Source organism: Dermacentor variabilis, chromosome 4, assembly GCF_050947875.1.
Source record: "Dermacentor variabilis isolate Ectoservices chromosome 4, ASM5094787v1, whole genome shotgun sequence".
Taxonomy (NCBI): Eukaryota; Metazoa; Arthropoda; class Arachnida; order Ixodida; family Ixodidae; genus Dermacentor; species Dermacentor variabilis.
In genome coordinates, this window is record NC_134571.1 from 53097452 (window position 1) to 53118739 (window position 21288).

General features: G+C 45.6%; 1 protein-coding gene and 1 long non-coding RNA gene across 6 annotated transcripts in view; one reads left to right on the forward strand and one right to left on the reverse strand.

Moving 5' to 3' along the window:
- Positions 1–21288, forward strand: part of POSH (SH3 domain containing ring finger posh) — a 54302-nt gene that overhangs the window by 24424 nt on the left and 8590 nt on the right. For 2 of the 4 annotated variants that reach the window (XM_075689092.1, XM_075689093.1), the window contains exons 10-15: positions 1062–1270; positions 3619–3786; positions 5312–5639; positions 8929–9318; positions 11039–11220; positions 15428–15553. In XM_075689092.1, the coding sequence (XP_075545207.1) occupies positions 1062–1270; positions 3619–3786; positions 5312–5639; positions 8929–9318; positions 11039–11220; positions 15428–15553 (1403 nt within the window). The remainder of the gene's footprint in view (positions 1–1061; positions 1271–3618; positions 3787–5311; positions 5640–8928; positions 9319–11038; positions 11221–15427; positions 15554–21288) is intronic. The other 2 variants (XM_075689095.1, XM_075689094.1) reach the window with 2 other exon arrangements.
- Positions 9176–21288, reverse strand: part of LOC142579162 (uncharacterized) — a 34822-nt gene continuing 22709 nt past the window's right edge. For both annotated transcript variants that reach the window (XR_012827361.1, XR_012827362.1), the window contains exons 2-3: positions 15371–15491; positions 9176–9309 (exon numbers count right to left, since the gene is read on the reverse strand). This is a non-coding gene — a long non-coding RNA (uncharacterized LOC142579162). The remainder of the gene's footprint in view (positions 9310–15370; positions 15492–21288) is intronic.

Below are 21288 nucleotides of genomic sequence, written 5' to 3' on the forward strand. Positions count from 1 at the left end.
ACTCTGTTTTTGTACCAAAGTGGCTTTTTCATCAACTCTGCTGTTGTCAATTTCATCTGCTTCAGGAAGTTACCTGAATAAGCTTGCTCGAACCAGATATATAGCGTCTAGTGCTGCCGCAACAGGGCGACTTAGATGCAATTACAATTTCTTTCCTGTGTGTATTTCTCTGCTGTCTTGTGTCTCTGCGTCGTTCAACATCTTTGAAGATTTTTCACGAACAGACTTTATTTTTAGTAAAACTTCACGTAAAATTAGCAAAATTGTAGAACTGGCCCAAATTCATCAACTTTACGAAAAATTTGGAAGAGTTGACAGGTATGCAATGGGAATCTGTTAAAGATGCAGGTGCGGATCACTTCAGCTGCTGGACGTTGTTTTCAGGTGGTAGACCCCAGGCACAACTGAAAACAGGTGTAAGGGCCGCTTCATCCTGAGGTCTCCAGGTAGAGGCTCTTTCGATTCAAGGAAAATTGCAAGGAAGAGAGCATGGGGTTATGGTTAGGGTTATGGCACATATTTCTTGCTGGAGGTGAGATTCTTAAGTGGTGAAGATAGACAAGAAGTCTTAAAGAAGGAAAATGGGGGGTTTTGAGGTGACAGGGAGAGCAAGCATTTTGGTCCAAAAAGTCATTGTAGTGGTTCTGACCATGTGCCTGCACCCAATGCATTCTGATAACGCATATGGGTACTTCTGTCATGAGCCACACTAGACAATCCTTATAAACATGGCAGCCAGCTGTTAAAACATTACCTCGTGTATAGGCATAACACACTGCGAGAAGGACTACGGACTACGAATTCAGCATTAAAGGGTTACTGAAAACAGTTTTATGCTTTGCCTGTGCAGTTGTACGCTTGGCCACTGTGTGCCTCGTCATGTCCAGCACTGCTGCAGCAGCCTGTTCCTTTTTTTTATACAGTACATAATTTCATGCTTTGTGTAGTCAGCCTTATGGTGGAGGTCACAAAATGTAGTGCAGAAGCGCAATTCGATCTGTTCTAGTGTCTGGGGCTTACATCTTTGACTTGCCTAACGTCTTGTGGCTTGCCTGATGCAGCCGGCCCCCGTGACATCTCAAGGGTCAGCAGGTGAGCCGTCGTCTGCACGGGTGGTGCGTCGACACAGTGGACGCAAGGAACGAGATGCATCTTCTATAAATCCGCCAGGAATACCCTTGCCACCGCCGGAACAGCCAGCAACCCTGCTGGCACCTTTGACTCAGCAGCAGCCAATGCAACCAGCACAGCATGCCACTATTGCTTCATTGTAAGATAGATAGCTTTCTATTCTGCCATGAATTTTCAGGCCAGCTGATATGTCTTTCAGTTTGACTGTTGTTCAGTCTACCTATTAACCTCTGTCTTTCTGTCTGTCCCTGTGTGCGCTGCATATGTGTCTGTATTCTGTATGTTCAAACGAAGGCACATTTAAAGTCCCCAACTTATTGCTGTCGTTATTGGTCATCAGGTTTTTTAAACAAAGTTCGAAAGGGCTGTAGTTGATTGAGTTCCTTGCATTATCAGCATATCTGGCTGCAGCTTAAGTGATTTGGGCACTGTGGCTATAATTCTGCTACATAGTTACGTTTTAAGAGATTCAGCCTTAAAATTCTCACTTCCTTGCCTCATGTCATAACTGTTCACATTGCTTTTATCATTACCAGCTTGCCTTTAGTTATGCATACCCTCATGCATCAGTTGCCCAAATACTGGGTTTGTTGATAAGTGTGGGCACAGGTGTGAGATGGAACAAGAGCAGTACAGTCGATCCTGGATATATAAAACTTGGATATATTGACTTATTGTCTGCATCGAACAGCTGTAAGATCCCTTTGAAAATTCCATGCAAAGGTATAGCAATGTACTAAGCGTATATTGAATGCTGCACTTCACCGTGTCCTTGCAAGTGCGCTTCTCCTAGTGAAAGCGCGATCAGTTCTTGCATCGTCGAGAATGATTAATGCCTATGAATTTGAAACGGTGCTGTTATGGCAGATGCCATTGACTGAATCTAAAGAACAGTACATACCACGGGGGGAAAATGAGCAGGGTACTCTCAGTTTTGCTTGTTGCACCTCATGCAAACTGCTGTCATTCGTTATTGGCAAGAGCAGATCACTCTGCTTCAAGAACACGAAAGGCCTTACAGTCCGATACGCATTTCATAATAAAGCATGAATGACATTTGTTCTTTTCACTGAGTGGCGCTGGGTATGGGATGCCAAATTGGAAGTGCTGCATCACCGGATTTGTCTTTCTTTAGGTGAGGGCTTTCCGTGAACTGCATTTTTGGATTCTGTAAGTGCAGCACCCAAGAAGACGAACTGACTTTTTGGGGCAGTCGAGAAGCAAGCACAACTAGTTCAAACAGGATGTGGGTTCCGAAACACGACACAACAGTCCACCTGGCGCTTTGCTCATATATGTTGATGGGCCGTTTAAACAGCGTATTGTTGGTATTTAACAGACATGCTACCGGGCGCATTCACGCGTTGTTCACAGTATAAGTGCGTCAATGGTGGCACAGTGCATATCCATGCATGCCAGTTTGCTTCCGTAATGCATCCATTTCTACCTTTTCTTTATTAAACACACGCAACAAGCACTTCGACATGAGTGAAGCACACTGCAGTTTCGTGTCTGGGTTGTGCAGGTGTTTAGCATTAGCATACACAGTCTATCAAAGACCATTCTGCAGGGCAGACGACCTGCAACGTTCGTAATAAAAAAATAATTCAACTCTTCTTTGTTCAATGTGGCGTTGGAGAAGCAAATCAGTAAGCTCCTGCTTTTCACGATATTGGGGAAGCTCTCTGCGAGACATGCGGAGATCTCAAATAAGCTGCAGATTAAGGCTTATTTTATATTTTGAATTATCAATATAACGAACTATTTTGCAAACCCCTTTAAGTTCGATATATCAGGGGTTGACTGTACCGAAATTTAAAAAGAAATGAGAGGATGTGGTCAACCCTGTGTGACAGTCACAGATGGCCCTGATTTTGTCATTGCTTGCCTGCGACTCCCTGTTCTGCTCATGTCTGTGTGTTCACAACAAGAACATGTAAAATTTTGAAGTTAGTTCAATGAAACCTTGAACTCAGATATAGAGAAGGGCATTTTTAAAATTTTCTCGCCGTTCTTGGTGTGTAACGAATATATGCTTGTAGTTATAGGATATAACGAAAGTATTTTAGTGTCAGACATAACTTCATTATTATGAGGCTCGACTGTATCGTGTTCTTAGCACACCTTGGTGTATTGCTCTTTTCAAGCTGCGAAAAGAGTTGCACTGATTATGCTTAGTCCAGGATTTAGACATTGGTAAATAGCACTAAAACGACACAGGACAGGGCATTGAGGAATGCAGGATATGATGGTAGTCCAACTGATTCTTCATAGGATTCACCATATTAAGATACAGAAACTCAACTTTGATCTTTCGTGATAGACAAGCCATCATGAAACTTTGGTGCACAGGCTGACTTCAAGGTATACAGTCTCTTCTTGTTTGTGAGAGCCAACCAACCAGGTGTTCACTACCCTTCTCCTACTGTTTTGATGTAATGGGCTTCTAGCACTTCTCTTACATAATTATTTTCTTCTTTCTTGCAGTTACGTGGCTCTGTACAGCTACAAACCACAAAAAGAAGACGAGCTGGAACTACGCAAGAATGAGCTTTACTCAGTGACAGAGAAGTGCCAGGATGGCTGGTTCAAAGGCACCTCACTGCGCACGGGCCTCTCTGGAGTTTTTCCTGGAAACTATGTTCAGCCAGCCAAGTAAGGCATCTCGCAGAATGCAGTTCCTTCTGGCTAGTGGTGTGTAATTACCTGCAATTTTGAATATGAGTTAAATAGGTAACTTTTAAGTAATTTGGTGTGTTCGATTTGGCTGAACAGCAAGCATGGTTGCGTCCATGGCAGGCCGCCTATCTATGGAGGTTTAATGCAGAAAGGCTCACATACTTATGTTCAGGTGCAAATTTAAAGATGAAAATGGTCTATATTAATACAGAGTACTCTGCTACAGCATCTTTCATAGCCGAGGTATTGGTTTGGGATGCTAAACCCGGTAAGTCAGTCATCAGTCGCTCAGTCATATATTGTATTTACTCGCGTAATGAGTGCACTGCCAACTTTGCTACTGTGCAGTCCAGTGATCGAACGGCGAGTCTGTAGTTTTTCGGAGAGACTACAATCTTTAACTCTCGCACATGTGTTCAAAGTAACTGGACTTAATGCTTAATGTATCTTTTCTGCTAGCGCTGCTGCAAAGGCGCCTCACAGATTTGAGTGAGAGAAAACGCAACTGGCTCTCTGAAACATACACAGTTTCCGTACTTTACGCTGACATAATAAAAGAGAGCGCATGCAAGATGCGCGGCCAGGCGCGGTGCACAGGAGAGTAAGTGAAGTAGAAGCAGCCGGCACTTGATCGGCTTAGTGTTCATAATCGGGCGTAATGTCGAATTCGCGTATCTGGGGCTCGCTTTATTGCCTGCCTTGGGTTTTTGATGTATGTGGCAAGCCTTAAGTTAAGTTACACGCCTGCTACGGGGCATAGTTTATCTGCTCACAAAACGGAAACGCTGATTGGACACCGATAAACTTTGACGTGCCGATGAGCAGGACGATCGAGGAAAGAGACGCATGCAGCGTGCTTGTCAAAAAAGATGTGCGCTTCAACGTGATGCCTGCGATAACGGCAGACAGCCGGAAGCGGCTGTGAGGACAAGCTGGGGCTGTTCTGATCGCTCTTCCGAGCGCGCGCATTCAGTTTTGCACGCGGAATTGGCCTAGGCCATGCCAACTGCGCGCGGCTGACACATTGGTTCTTTATTTTATGGTGGAATCACAATGTGGGGGGGGCCAGCAACCTGAATGGCATGTCTGGTGGTTTCGACATGAACTGAATTTACGGTTTGCAAATGGTATTACATGTATTTTTACTGCAATGATGAGTTATCTTATGCATGTTCCAAATCATTACCATCTTACTTTTCAATTTTTGCTGTTTCGAAAATGTCTCCGTGAAATTTACCTCGCATAATGAACGCACCCCCAACTTTGCTTCGATATATTGGGAACAAAAGTGTATTCATTACACAGGTACATACTGTATGCATGTATTGAATGAACTGAACAAGCAAATTAACGATACGAGTGAAGAAAAATGTGGTAAAGTCAGGTTCTGTCTCTTGTGGACTTTACTACATTTCTCTATGCTTAATAGCGTAGATAACGTCCTGCTTTGCCCCAAAAGAAAAGAAAAAAAAGCATCACTCTGTGCTTTTGCCCTCTGCAGGTCATCAAGTAGTGGCTTTTCGTCAGCACTGCTGCCCCTACCACAGCAGCAGCCACAACAGCAGCAGCAGCAACAGCAGCAGCATCAGCAGCAGCATCAGCAGCAGCATCAGCAGCAGCATCAGCAGATGGGCACACGAATTCCTGCCCCCAGCTCACCTCGCCCACGGCTGTGCGCACCGCAGCAGGTACCTATGGTTCCTGCTGGACCACCTCCTTTCCTCGGCGGGCAGGGCTCCAGCCCCCTGCTTGCTGAGTGGGCCTTGGTGGCTCCGCCACAGAGGACTCCACTTACCACGACCCCAAGTCCTTTGGGACACAAACCACCGGTACGGTGTTTCCTTCTTTATTTACTGCATGTTCTTGTATAAGGGTGGCCTTACTAAATTTGCGTGCAGGTACATTTGGAGAAAAAGGGGTATTTAAGAAATTATCCATACAAAAGCTGCTCCCCCATTTCCCAAGTCCGCACCTCATTGGCCACACGGCACATACAGCACTATCTTCGCACGGGATCAGTACAGTGCATAGAAACATATTTCATGGTTTATCAGGAAACTTTTCAGTTTTCTCATTGTTCTTGAAGTTGATACAGTCAAACGTACTCCTAACGTTCCCAGGTATGACCTATCGGTTATAACAACCAAATTTCAGTGCATTTACGATTTTTCGACCCTGCCTATTGCAACTGCTTCCAGATATAGCGAATGTTTTCTAAATGGCTGTACTGTTACAATGCATGCTTCGAACCTGGTCATGGTAAAAAGTGAGCACATGCAAAGTACCAAAGCATGAAAGAATGTCCAAACTGGGCGAACTGCAAGGCGCCCAGTTTTGCAAGCCGCACTGTGTGAGAATTGAGTTATGCCCCAGCACCTTTGCGGGGGCATTCACCTGTTCTGTAGTCCCTCTGCCTCTCTCTTTCCGCTCGCGATGGTTGTCGAAGGTGGCACTCGTGTTGCCGACATTGGTTGCCGCTATCAGGATGGCGAGTGCGAGGGAGATCTTCATCCTCTCTCCCACCACCGCCTTTGTGTCTCGGACTTCAGCTCGCCTAAGGTGCCTTAGCACCTACAGCAAGTGCATAATTTGTGTTCCGAACTTTTCCGAACGTTAAGCCGAAGAGCAGTGCCTAGTGTTCTCACATGGGTCCTACTACGCCAAGTCACATGTATCGGAGGCCTATGCTGGTGGAGATTGCCCGAGCTCTCGCAAGTGGGACCTTTGGCTTTCGCGAGATGGTTATCACGTACATGCTACATGGTGATTTTTTTGTCGGTGTTTAAAAATAAGCCTGCAAAATATGAAATAAAACTACGCGACTGCATTCATGTGCTATCGTATTAGAGTGCTCTCAACTGCACTTCGAGCGAAATAACCTTGCCAATGGACCGTGACGAAGTGGGTGGCTGTGGCTCTAGGCACTTGCTTCACAGTGCGCCAGCAACTTTGACAGTGGCACACAAAAAGGAAGCACCGTCGTCTGTTAATCGATAGGCATAAAGCATGGTTGAGAGTACTTGAATACGATAGCGCATGAGCGCAGTCACATGGTTTTATTTAAAAATTTATGGGCGTTCTTACACACAAAAAAAAACATCGCCACACAGCATGTATGTTGCCACAAAAAAAAAAAAGAAAGATTGAAACAGTAATAATTTCGGAACCCCCTCTACAGTGTAACGAAACGCGCTTGGCCCTAAAGCGAATATTAAAAATTCTGAATAATTTATTGATATCACTTAATTAACAAATTAAGCATACTAATAAGAAAAAATATTTTAAGGAGTGTCATTGTTTTCACCGAGGTGCAGTTAACCACTTTTCTTTTTTAATCCTTGGTTCAAGGTATGTGTAATGCCCTGTATATAGGTTTCCCACTACTGGAGAACTTGTTGACTTTCACCAATTTTGAATGCTTACATTTGTGTTGTATTATGACTACCTCCCAACATGCCACATCGAAAGCCAAGACAATGATGCTGTCTCTTCTAAAATCACAGAAAACTTGCGCATATTTACAAATGAGACAACATGGTTTGAGCCACAAGTGTAGCTTTCTGACACCGGTTACTTGTTCCTCACGGCTTCTCGTCCAGCATTGCTTTTGTTAGTGGTCCGAGCTAGACGTGCCATGGGCATCGTGACACCAGGTGACTAGGTAGGATGACTACGAATTGCTGTAAAAACTTATTCATTGAAAAAGGTCATTAGCATGGGGGGCTTGGGAGGTTGAATCCTTTTCCACGAAAGAGAAAGTTTCAGGAGACTGGCTCAGAAACAGCGACATGGGTGAAAGAGAAACGTTTATTGTGAAAGCAAGGCAAGGGCTAGCGGTGGTCCGTAGTGAGAGGTTGTCATGGGGGCAATTGCCTCTACCATGCACAAGCACAAAACATCTTCGCCGTCAGGCCAAGAACAAATAGACGTAAGGAGGTGCTTACTGCGCGTCCACATCGGGTCACGTCTGATTGTGGAAAAAGCGGCTACATTTATTGGAACAAGACATTTTGCTGGCCGTGCTGGCGATGGCTGACACCTGAATGTTGGCTAGAAAGGGGGATATTGGAGAAAGGGGGAACAGAATTGCAGAAAGCGCAGAGTGGGGAGCAAAAAGCACAGAGGGCCTATTTACAATAATTGCAGTATTTACAATAGTGAACACTGGTGCAATTTACTTAGACTTTTTGCCTCCCATGCAGGGGACATAGTGGTTAGCTGGCATGAATAGAGCGAACAAATAATTAAGAGTGGGGGAATTCCATTTCAAGAGAGGCAAGCTGACATGCTGTTGTATCTGGTAATATTCCAGAAACTTTCCAGAACAGTGTGCATAAAAGGTATCAAAAACGAAGTTGGCAAAAATTTATGCACATAGGGGAGCATCTCATCACTGCCCGATCATTCAGCGCCAGACAGCCATGGCCAGTCGTCTAGGGCGCAGTCCATTCATTTTTCTTGCGCTACTCGCGCGTGTGCACACACGTCAGAAAAATGCAGTGTCTCTCTCTCGTATCCGCGCTATTGACAAAATGAAAACTCGTGCGGAGAGTAAATGCCCCCCCCCCCCCCCAATCCGTGCCTCGTGTCTTGCGCTATATTGAGCCGCCATAGTTGGCTGACTCTCTCAAGTCAGTTGTCAGCCTGTGTCAACATGGCAAAAGTACATTTTATAGACCCGATTTTGAATTAAAATTGCCACTAATTTCGTCCACTGTAGCTGATAGTCCATTGTAGCGTGGTCCGTTAAAAACGAACTTAGTTGCATTAATAAAGTAGGTAGAACAAACTAAGGCTGAAATATGGTCCGTTATATCCGAACGTCTGCTGTATGCGGGTCCGTTGTAATAAACGCAGACTGTAATTCTCGGCCGCTGTGGTCACATTTCAATGGGAGCAAAATGCAAGAACATTCGTGTACTTAGATTTTAGTCCACCTTAAGTAAACCTACGTAGTCAAAATAAATCTGGAGTTACCCGCTATGGCGGGCCTCGTAATCAGAATGTGGCTTTAGCACATAAAACTCCAGAATTTAATAATTTGTATAGATTTTGCTGCATTTCGCACACAAGTGACGAGCGCAGCATCCCTGAAGTGCTTTGCAAACCTGCCTGCAGGTGAGCCATGGCCCTGTGGCCCTGCAGATGCAGCAGCTGGGTGTGGCCAAGGCAGTGGCTGTCACCACAGGAAGCCCTGCTTCTTCCCAGGCTTCCTCGGGGAGTGCTGGCCCCACTGGCGGCCATTGGTTGCTCGCGTGGCCTCCCTCTTCGGTTTCTTCTTATGGGTCGGGCAGCAGTGCCTCCACGTGGGTGCCTGCTTGTGCTACGCCCACTCGCAACCCCGCTGTTGCCGTCACGACTACTGTGGGCACTGGCAGTGGCAGCACCCAGGCCAGCAGTGCTGGCGGGGTGGCCACATCCAATACGCCCGGCTGCTCCAGCTCATCTGCGACTGCCACCTCCTCCAGTGCCCTGGCTCCATCTGTTTCAGCTACGCGTCTGGAAAAGGTGAGGAACATCTTGTTTGCACTGCACACTGTGACCCTGTATTCTGATCATGCACTTGCTATGGGGAGGTTGGAGTGGGAGGCCATTCCACCCATTCCACCCATCAACCCATCAGTTAAGTTGTCAGCTTATGGGCTATCCACGAAAATGTTGCTGTTGGCTCTCGGCATGCATTGTTGCTATTTTTCGTAGATTCCGCAGCCACGCATTACCGAAGCACCATATAAGAGTGATCCACGCAAGACAGACGCTGACACCGAGAAAACTACTGACAGAAAGGTAGCTCCATATCACCTCCAAAGCGCAATGTTTCTTGCTTTTTTGTTTTTCACATTTCTTGCTGTGGACACCACAACTGTCTCGCTTGAGGTGGACACCTGAACTATGTCAAAGTGCAAGCGTGCATAAACAACACCGTGTGGAAAGTGCAAAGTGCGATCGTGTGGCATCTCCGCAAGTACAGAGGTTACATTTCACTGCGGTGCGTGTAGCTTGTACGGCCGCAGAAAGAAGCTCGAAAGAAAGAGGTGTGTGCAGAAAGAAAGGTGAAAGAAGGAAGACGCACGCCTCTGTGGCTAGGTGACACTTTTCTGGGCGGAGCATGCACTCGCAAAACCTGATGCATCGTTGGCTCCGCTCGCCCGCATTCTTTTTTTCTCAGGTGCTGTCTCAGGTTTTCCGAACCCATGCGCCACGACCGCCCTCTGTGCCTTGTCTTCGGCTGCCGTGAAGGATACACTAATATCTAAGAATCCCCAGATTTCGGAATATTAGTTTGTAGTACTGAGGCGTTGACATCACAGGGAAATAGAATAACGAAACGAATAAAGTTTTTCTGGAAAGTTCGGTCTTCTGAAATTTGCAGTACTGAAATATTTTTACATTGGAACGATAAGAAGGCAGCAGGGGATTTCTGAAAGTTCGTTAATGTGGTGTTTGTGGTAACAAGGTTTCACTGTACTTTCTCTTGCGCCTGAGTAACTCCACTGTTAGGTAGCATCAGCAGCGCAAAGCTCGCATCATTTCTCATACTGTTCTGCAACTACATCAGCCAGCAGTGGCGCTAGTTACATGGGGAACTGGATTACAGGAAATGCAAGAGCCATGCAGGGAGAACAACATAACGGGGCACAAGAGAGCTGAGCGTCCCCACTGTACCCAGGAGGTGGATGCTTCATGGCCTTGTAATACCTTGGCTCACTACATTCCTTTGATAGCTGCAACTGCAGCAAGAAGAAACATGCACAGCACTCTTGTTTATTTTTTACAAGCATCATCATTTTACTTAGCTATATTGCTATTCATCAGCAAATTTTGCCCCATGTCGTGTTATCACAAATGTCAATGGCCCCAGGGCCATCTGGAGAGCAACTTTGGTATAAAATAAGTTGTCTTCCAGCCTTCGTACTTGCCGTGTGTCATCTTCGTACATGCGAGAACTATGTCACAGATTTTCTGCAATTTCAAAAATATCTATCGGCACTCCTATCGAGAGCCCAAAAGGTGCCCATGCAGATCAAACATTTAATTTGATCTTCAGAGAGTTTGCGCTGGTAGAGTTCTGTTGTTGAATTATTCAATGTCTGTAGTTTTTAGGAGCATACTTTCTCTGTAGTAGATGTAACAGCTGCTGTATTGTTAGGCCCTTTGAGTTTGACTTATTTGGCCTCATATGGAAGCGAGATTTTTTGCTGAATGCGGATGATGTGCACTTTTCTAGCAGAAGGAGCGCAAGGAAAAGGAGAAGATAAGCCTGATGAAGCGGCTCACAGCCAAGCGCAGATCGCGCTCACCTCCTCCACCCAATTTTTCCTGCGACAACCCGAGTTTCGTGGACAGCTCAGCAGCAGCGGGCCAGCCCTCTCTGCAGCCACCCAGTGCTGTGCCTGTCGTGCACATCAGGTGACAGCTCTTGCTTGTGTACTGCGTACTGGAGTGTGCACGAATTAACCTGGGCACATAATGTTGTATGTGTACTGCCAAGCTGTGCTTTTGATGGTAACATTGTAACATGCTTCTATCAGATAGCGACAGTGAAAGCCACGATGGCATGGCTGACGCGCTAGGGCAGGCTGCCTCAGCATTGTCCCCATGGGAAGTCCTGTGGATGATTCAGTCCCTGTGAGCTTGTTTTCGCGAAGGACCTTCCGCTTCAATACCTTAAGAGCCTGGATGCCTTGGAGAAGGATGTTGGCAAGCTTCGTGTAAAGCAAACAAGGCTGATGGACATGCAGTTTTCTCGTGCAAACTAGTGGGAAGTACATGGTAAGATGCTTGTAGCGATCTCTTCCGAGTGTTTCTTCTGGATTTCTCAAGCTGAGATGTTGCCGTGGCAACTGTCCCGCATTTTTTAAAAGGCGCCTTTTGGGGCCACCATAGCGACGCCTCGGCAGAGCTCGTATGCCACTTGCCACCCGCGACACCTGTTTGCAGTTGTCATAGCAGTGCCATTCTTGAATGCTGACAGCCATGGCTTGTTAACAACATGCGATCGCAGTGCGCAGGAAACAGAGTTAAACAGTTAAACAAGTCAACACAATCAGAAGCTGGATGGAGGAAGGTGGTGGGGAGAAGGACAGGGCTCCCCGCCATCATAGTTTTCTTGGAACAGCTATGCCATCCCCCATTTTGATTTCTTTTTTTCATGCAACCCTGTTATAACAGTTATCGGTTATAACAATGGAATTGTCATGGCACTTGAATAGTAGGTTCGGCTGTTTGTGTGTGTGTGTGCGCGTGTGTGTGTATACATATATATGCATCGTCCACCGCCTCCCACCCACACATGAACGGTCTTACGGAACGTCTCAACCGAGCAATCACAGAGATACTGTCGATGTATGTCTCCAACGATCACCGCGACTGGGACGCCCCGCTGGCTTACGTGACATTCGCGTATAACTGGTCCCGACATGACACCGCCGGATGTTCGCCCTTTTATCTCTTGTATGGCGGCAATTCCACATTGCCATTTGACACCATCCTCCCTTCTGTGCCACATGTCGCAACTGAGTACGCTCATGAAGTCATCGTTCACGCTCACATGGCACGTCAGGTGGCTGGTCTCGTTTATTAGCCTCGCAGCATATACAAAAAGAGCGTTACGACCGCTGCCATCGCGATGTGAAGTTCGTGCCAGGTGCTTGAATGCTCCTCTGGTCAACATGTCGTCGGGTTGGCCCCTCTCAGAAGCTTCTCTCTTGCTACACAGGGCCTTATGACGTCCTACGCCAAGTTAACGACGTACGAGATTTCACCACTGCACTTTGATGCATCCTCAAGTCAGATGCCTGTTGACGTCGTGCACATTTCGCGGCTGAAGCCATACTTTGCTTGCAATTCTTTGCCTACCATGCGCCAAGACGGCACTTCGCCACCCGGGGGTCCTGCTACGGAAAGATGAAAGAAGAGAGAGAGAGGAAGAAGAACATCGGAGACGCTGGCTGCTGCATGTTGTTGGTGGTCAGCCATCTTCACTACTATGACACTCGTCCTGTATATATATATTGTAAATATAGTCTTTCTTTACTCGCAACATCCTCAAAACAACATTATATATATATATATATATATATATATATATATATATATATATATCCAAAGGACTTCTTCTTGGGCAAGTTGGTGCTTAGATTTCCTAGGTATACTTTGTGGCGCAAAATACATTTCTTGAAAAGGGACAGAAGAAAGGAAGACAGTGAAGCGCCAACACACTTCACTGTCTTTCTTCTGTCCCTTTGTGTGTGTGTGTGTGTCACAGGTATGTGTGACACACACACATACCTGTGAGAACAAATATAATCTCATCTAGTGATCTAGCAACAGATTACTGCAAGTTTCTCACTTGCTTCATTTTTATGACTGGTGCACACCACTGAGTTTGCTTGCAGGCGCTCACGTGACAGGCCTCGCTTTCCCTATGACCACATGTCCTGGGGCTTTATTCTCACATTTCACTTCCTTCCTCGTTCTTCTGGCCCTTCATCGTTGGTTTTGCATGGCTTGAAGCTTGCCAAATTGCTGTCTTTGCTGGGATAGCACCCTTGGCATTACACACGAGAAAAGTAGTAATTGAAATGGAATATTTCGAAATATGGGCCATAAATATGTCAAACCTACAGTCGAACCCGACTATATCGAACCTGTTTACATGAAATTATTCTCTGCATCGAACAACTTCTGAACACAGTATAGTTACAATGAGTATATATAGCAAAAATTATGCTTACATCGAACAAAAATAGCAGCTATTCTCAATATATCGAACGACAAGCACCGCAAAAGTGCCCCCAGAAGTTGGCTTTCCCTTGCGGCAGCGGGGAAACTCGGCGGTGCAGCTCCATCCAACCGCTTTCCCTACCGTCACCACGCTGCATTGAGCAAGCCATTGACGCCCCCTGAAAAAATGATCCTGGCCCACCCGCAGCGCTTGCTCAGACAGCCACTCAGTGGCTCTTGTGCCCTCGTCGTGCAAGACGGCACAAGCGCAACTTGTCTCGTTGCTTTTCTGGTTCATTGTGGTTGCACCTTGTGGGCCTTCTCTTGCAGTGTTGCCGTGATGAAGCGACAGAATTTGCCTTTCGCCGTGAAGCTCGAAATCATTAATTGGGTCGAATGCGGTGAGAAGTCAGATGACTCCGTAGCATGCAAGATTCTGAGGAGCACTCTCAGCACGATCTTGAAGAATAAGGAGGAGATTAGGGCTAAAGCAGACAAACTCACGACCCGGTGCCCGTGGCGCCCGACGCGTACGCACGGCCGTGTACAAGCGCTTCATCCGAAATTTCTTCAGACGTGCCGGCTTCTGCGTGCTGGCGGTGACTGAAAATTCTGATGGGCGTGACGAAGCCGTTCCCGGTGTTGCCGAAGTTTGGAGCGAGCTGTCAGAATTTCCGGAAGTCATTGAGGGGGCAATGGTCGACGAGTTTATGAATGCAGATGATGGTGTCGCGACCACGGGAGAGCCCAAAAACGAAGACTACATTGCCGACATAGTATGGAGCACAAGTGAAAGTGGACATAATGAGGAAAGCAACGATCGTTCTTTGCCCACATCCTCCGAGGCGTTTGGTGCACTCGCCCTAGTCCGGTGCTTCCGCATGAATGTGGAAGGCTGCGGCCTCAGCTACTGTGACTTTTTAGACAATGTGGAGAAGTGCATGCGTCACAGACAGCAAGATTGTCCAAGCAGAGGAAAATACAGGACTATTCTATGCGAAACTATGCTAGTTGCATCAATAAAGTGATTTCATAAATGGTGTGTGCTTTTATGATGTCCAATTTTTTAGCAGGCTTATGTCGAATTGTGCCCTATATCGAACTAATGGGAGTTTCTTTTGCAAGTTCGATATAGCCATGTTCGACTGTATTTAAAGCTTCTAGATTAGTTGTGTAAACTTTATTACATTTGTGTGCTGGGTCAGTATGCTGGTTTATACATGTATTTATTATTAAACCATGGGTAGAACTGTGCATTAATACATTTGGTCACTTTATTATCGCCTAAAGAAGAATTTGCTCGTTTTCCTCTTTTTTTTTCTTAAAATGAGTCACTCTGAAGAAATTAAATCTGCAATAAACAAGTGTGACCCTAGGGGGACTCGTCTTATGAAAAAGAATGTTACCCTTACATGGTTAAATCATCTTTAATGATAATGTGCATATGTAGCCCTGTAAAGGCATGTGTGTAGTGTAGGGCAAGCTCCTAAAAGAAATTCCCCCCCCCCCCCCGCCACCCCTTTCCCACCTAAAGGCCAAGTGAGTGCTGTGCAATAAGAGACATGAAGTAATCAACTACAGCAACAAAATGCAAACGTTAGCGCAAGCTTGTAACTTAGTGAATAAATGGCGCAGGGATGGCACACAGAATAAAGTATAGTACTACTACTAAACACTCACTGTCAACCATCAGGTTTATTGTGCTGACTGCAGTATGTAGATAAGGTGAACAAACAGGACTTACAACAGCAAGTACAGAGTCAGAAAATTGGTAAGGAAATGTCATATTTGAGATCAGTAACTTATCATGCAAGTAACTCCGTGATTATCTCACCATCACTTGCGCTGTACGACAGGCTTGCTATAATTCACTTTGGGTTTCTACCCGCAGGTCTGGCTCGTGTCCGAGTGAGGTTTTAGGCAACCAGCAGGCACTGCACAAGAAGACCAGCTCCCTGGATGGAAACGACAGCCTCAAGGCGAGGCCCAAGCAGCCTGCTCCTCTTGTGAGGGAAAGGTGTGTTGGCACATTGGCTCTTTGTTAAAGGCGAAATGGTCACGCACCTTATCGTTGCACAAACTACAATGGAAACCCATATGGGTTTCTCGGAAAGAACTTGTTTGTTATATTCATTCTTCCTGTGCTTTAAACTGACCTCTCTAGCTTACTGGTTAGCCCACATTGACATGCATGGATTGTTTATCTTTTTCTGGTGACCGCTTTTCACCGGCTGAGCACTGTTATGAAGTTATCATTCTGCACAAGGCATGCCCACATGTATCCGAAATTTCCTAAATGTTGTCGATTCTGTAGTGAAATACTCTTGGCTAATAAGTATGAGCACGCGACATGAATAGTGATGTACCTTCTAGAACAAATGTGAGCACCAGCAATGTTGCTGAAATGTATGATGAGTCATGTATAAATAGCTGACACACTTGATTCATAGATCAGATTTTGACACCCGATGACGGTGCTCTCTGCCATCATTGTGCTTTGAGTCTCGCTGGTTTGCTGGGTTCACCTAATAAAAAGTTGCATTTTTAACTGGCGCTTTTGGCAGTTTTATTCTTTACTGTCACTACAACATGGCAATATGGTAAAGATACCTCCCTGCAAAGAAGTTTGTCCCGGTTTCAATCCTTGGACCAGAATGGATTTTTCTTCAGCTGCGAAATTTTCTTTATGATAAACGATTATCAGATTCCTTTGTAGCTTCATGCTGCAAGGTAGCTGACCATTTCATTCCTTTCATAAAACTTCCTCTGCCTCGCGGATTTCCTCAATACTCATTTGTCATTGGTTCTTCGTGAAGGCATAGCTGTAATGTGGCCTACGATTAGCAAGGATTGAAAGCTAGATGGTGATAATTTGCTATGCAAGTATGATTCCTCAAGACCGTTTAAGGGCAATGAAGTGTTAAGAAGAGGTTTGTATCATTGTCTCATGTACCCCAGGTTGCTTTTGTAGCATTTGTCTCAGGTGCTACTACATTAGTTCGCTTATCAACTGCAGATGCGTGAAATCCTGAAAGGAAACAAAGCAGGGAAATACCTAATTCTGCAAAGAAGATGGATGCAAACACTATCTCTTTGAAGCAATGTAGTCCAGTTTAGTGTGAGCTATTGTTTTTCTTTATGCCACTCACACTTCGCTCTCCCAAATACCTAAGCAATAAGGCCCCCATGTTATCCACAACTCTTCCTTGAAAGAACACAAGGCATGAGGTTAGCCCATGCCAAGCCATTCTTGGTTCTTGCCAATTGCAGCGGAGTTTGGGTAACCTCGGTATTCGTTGTTTCTCTCCTTCTGTTACTCTCAAATGCAGACCACAACAGCAAGGCATCAATATTTAGTAGCGGTGTGTGAATACTGAATCATCATCATCATCATCATCATCATCATCAGCTTAATTTACATCCGCTGCAGGACGAAGGCATCTCCCTGCAATCTCCAATTACCCCTGTCCTGCGCCAACTGATTCCCAACTTGCTCCTGGAGATTATCCTAATTTCATCTTCCGACCTAGTTTTCTGCCATCCTACATGCGATAACTGTAGCGGCGAGGAAACAGTCGCCGTTCTTCTCTATGAGTGTCCCTGCTTTATTGCGCCCAGGAAAGAACTTTCAAGAGTGTTAGATAGTCTTGACAAACACCCTTTGTCAGAGGGAAGGGTCCTGTGACACTGGCCAAAACCGTCCTCAGCACAGAAGGCTATGAAAGCGTTATTGCGCTTGCGGAGGTCTGGTCTTAGAGACAGACTTAAAGCAGTGCCGTATTCTCCTTTCCTTTATCTGTTTTATTTTCGCTCTTCTTTCCTTTCCCCATTTTTATTCTGTTTATTATTATTATTATTATTATTATTTTGTAACATTTTTTCCTGTTATCTTTTATTCCTCTTCCCCAGCACAGTGTAGCCAGCTGGTATGAGGACTAGCTAACCTCCCTGTTTTTCTGTCTCTTCCTCCTTCAACTGCGCTTCCCTCCTCCTGGCACCCATTCTGTAACTCTAATGGTCCATCCTATGCATTACGTGGCCTGCCCAACTCCATTTTTTTCTCTTAATGTCAATTAGAATATTGGCTATCCCCATTTGTTCTCTGATCCACACTGCGCTCTTCCTGTCTCTTACGGTACTTATTCTAATCTAGGCCAATAGATTTTTTCAAATAATCATATACCAAGCTCTAAGGTCAGGTTAGATTCGAGGATTTTAAAAAGCGTGCCAGTTTGTTATTGAAAATGATAAATGTGGTGCATAGCTAGCGCCATCTAGAAAAGTCAGTATCGCAACTGCTATTGGCCGCGCCAGTAGCCAACCGAAGTACACGAGCGATGTCGCCATTCTTACCTGTGTTGTATTGGCAATTATTGTATGAAAAACTATGCGTATCGGTATGGTGGCTGAGTATCGGCGTGTGGTGTGGCATTATTGTAATGGCACCAAACAGGCGATGCCACAAACGAAAAGTTCTGCTAGCCGCAGGACATCGTCAAACGTTCAAGCCGAGCATCGATAAGAAAAGCATCCGTCGTTGGAGCGGGCAACAGTAGACGCCTTTTGTTTGTGCAGCAACGAGGAAATGATAGCGATAAGGAAGATAAGCGCGCGATAACAGTGAGGATCTGTTTACTGAGATCGCCCCACGTTTAGACGCGTACGAGCTATGCCACACTGTCTGCGCATGCGTAAGCGCGCGGATGCGAGCTAGCGCGCATCTGCAAGCGTATGAGGCTAGCAGCAATGATGACGTAGAGTGAGCTTGGCATGTTTATATTAAATACTGTACTGTGTTCATTTTGTGAACGCTGTCCTCACTTTTTTGTTCGGCTTACATTTGAGGTAAGCTTCCTTTTATTTTTTCTGGCTTCGGACATTCGGGGGTCAGCTTAGAATAGGGGTCGGCCTAGATTCGAGTAACTGCGGTAACGTTACGCCTAACATACTCCATTCCATCGCTCTGTGCGTGATCCTGAACTTACCGAATACTATAATTACTTACTTAATTGTAGATCTCTAATTGATTATCAAATTGAATATTAAGAAAAGTTTAACAAAATTTAATGCTTACAAATTTTGATTGCAAATGCTTACAAAAGGAAATACGGTGCTGCACATGGTCAGGAGTCTCCTAGCATTACATAGCAAAAATCTAGCACGCTATCAGTAACTTAGGTACTGTGTAGACTTGTCTAGGGGCCACGCGTTTTTTTTTTTTTTCCACAATTTTGACAAGGTGTAGTCCTTACACAGGACCAAACCTTTTGGTCAGAATGGTGCTGGCCCAGCTGGCAACTTGTGCACACCCTGGCTCTTGCCATCTAGTAGTGGCATGCGGAAATAAGCAACGTGCGAAAACTTGCCGAAGCACGCGTGCAGCATTGGGGCACCAAACACAATTGCTTCTCCGCTGGAAATTTTTTTCCCTATTTTTGTTCTGCAAAGTTGAGGGTATGGACCTTACACAGGTGTGGCCCTTAAAGGGACACTAAAGGTTCGTATTAAGTCAACGTGGACTGTTCAAATACCATCCCAGAAACCTCGAAACGCTTGTTTCGTGCGAAGAAGAGACTTATTTTAAGAGAAAATGCGCTCTGAAGCGTCCGCGTACCTCTACCGCAGTTCAAATCACCCGCCCTCCGATCGAGGAGTATTGACGTCATGGTCTCATAGTGACGTTGCGCCGTCGGTGAGTAAAACGGCTCCCGCAGGCGGCGCAACGGCTTTTCTGCACAAAACGCAAATGCGCGGCCAGAAAGAGCCAAGACAGAGCCGGCAGCAGCGCGAAAGCGGAACTATGGTGGCTAGCGGAAGGGAAAGCGCACGATGATAAGCTAGTTCTTTATTTTATGACGCCAACTTCGACGCTCGTTGCAATGGATGACACTGACAACGACACATTAGCTCGCGATGCTGGGCTCGAGTTCAGCGATTTAAGCACTGATGAACGTGACCTGCTTTGAGGGCTCGCGCTGCTGGCGTCGTTGCGTACTACTACGACGACGGCCTGCTTTGAAAGGCACTTCACGTGACTTCAGTAAGTCGGCGTTGAACTCATAATCCTCTGGACGAAAGTGTAGTGAGCACACTACGTGATTTTTCGGCTCTTTGCCAACGCGCTATGGCAGAGGTACGGCACTTAACCACTTCAAACGGAGAGGTTCACTCTTTGGCACACAGTGATAAGTAACATTGGATTCGCCTCTACAACTGCCCTTGGCCAAGTTCCACGGACCGTTCGCGCATCCCACAACATCACGTGGACGTGGCATTCTCGCTGCTTGTTCCAAATGCAAGTTTCGCGAGCCAGCAGGACAACCGCAGCACGACGCGATAAAGAAACAACTGAAACTCCAAAGCGCGCGCGGCGCACAGTCGAGCGAAAACGTAACGTTTCGATCACCCATACTACTCAAGGTTAACGTCAAAATGTTATTTTTTCTTAGAATCGAATAGAAGTAGACAAGTAGTATTTTCTTCCGTCTTATAATCTAATGAAATTATCTTTTAAATACGAGTGAGGAGTGCTTTCGTCATCGGGCTAGTACCGGAATGTCGCTGGGGGGTCTCAAATCGTGTCATGCTTTTACCTCAATTTCTCGGTTACTAAAGCTCTGTTTGCGATTATATTAACGCCTTAGACGTTCTAGAGCATTGCTTTATCACTTTAACTTGACTTTCTGGTAACCTTTAGTGTCCCTTTAACACTAGTTTATACGGTACATGGAAATCAAGATATACAGTACATTCTACTCTTATTAAACGGAACACCAAATCAGTATTTCAGCATCGATTACAGCACAGTTCTGTTATACGAAGGTCTGAAAAAGATTTTTTTTTTATCAATAGAACTTCTGTTGAATAGAATCGAGTGCTCTTTTTCTTCAAACTAATAACTTAGCGGCGGTCTATTGTACTGCATACCAATGACCGAGGTTCTTAGTTCAATAGTGGACCAGTATTTCGTAATGATCTTATATTTATTCATAGAAAGTAAGTACCCATAACTTAGGGACATTCTATTGTACTGGATACCAATGACCGAGGTTCTCAGTTCAATAGTGGACCGGTATTTCGCAGCGATCTTATATTTATTCATAGAAAGTATTGCTTTCCAGTTTTCTTCGAAAATACAGATGGACTTTCCCATCTTTATGCCAGGTGGGTTATCGCAAGGCCAATCTGCACAGCAGACAAAAGGACTGCATATCACGGGACTCGATGACTGCTCCGTGCACAGCCGGCAACGTCATTAAAGAGCATGTGCAGTCAGTGCCGTTTCATTGTCATGTTCACCGTGATTTGCCACCGGCCAAAGATTCTGAAATCTGAAAGGTTATTGCAAGTTCGCACAACATTCCTCCTCCTCCCCCCCCCCTTGTTCAGTCCGCTGTCTGTGCAAATGCATGCAACTGGCTCACGACACTTTCGGACCCGCCGTATGAACCCAAAGCTAGTCCTGTGACAGGTTAATCGAAGCTACAGAAAGAGACAGGTGCCTCTACGAATGGCGTCGGGAATGAGGGGCCAACGTATGGTGTGCGGCAAAGATGTCATGAACAACTCTGTTGCCATCCCGTACACTCATATTTGTTTGCGAGGTAGTTTGTCAGCTTTTCAAGTGTCGCATGGCCGCTGCAAATGGATCTGTGTTGATTTGGCACGAAGCCATAACTTTAGTCCCGACGTTCGACTAAGCAGCGCTGATTAGGCCTAACGGCCTAGGCAGTGTGGCCTATGTAGTAACAG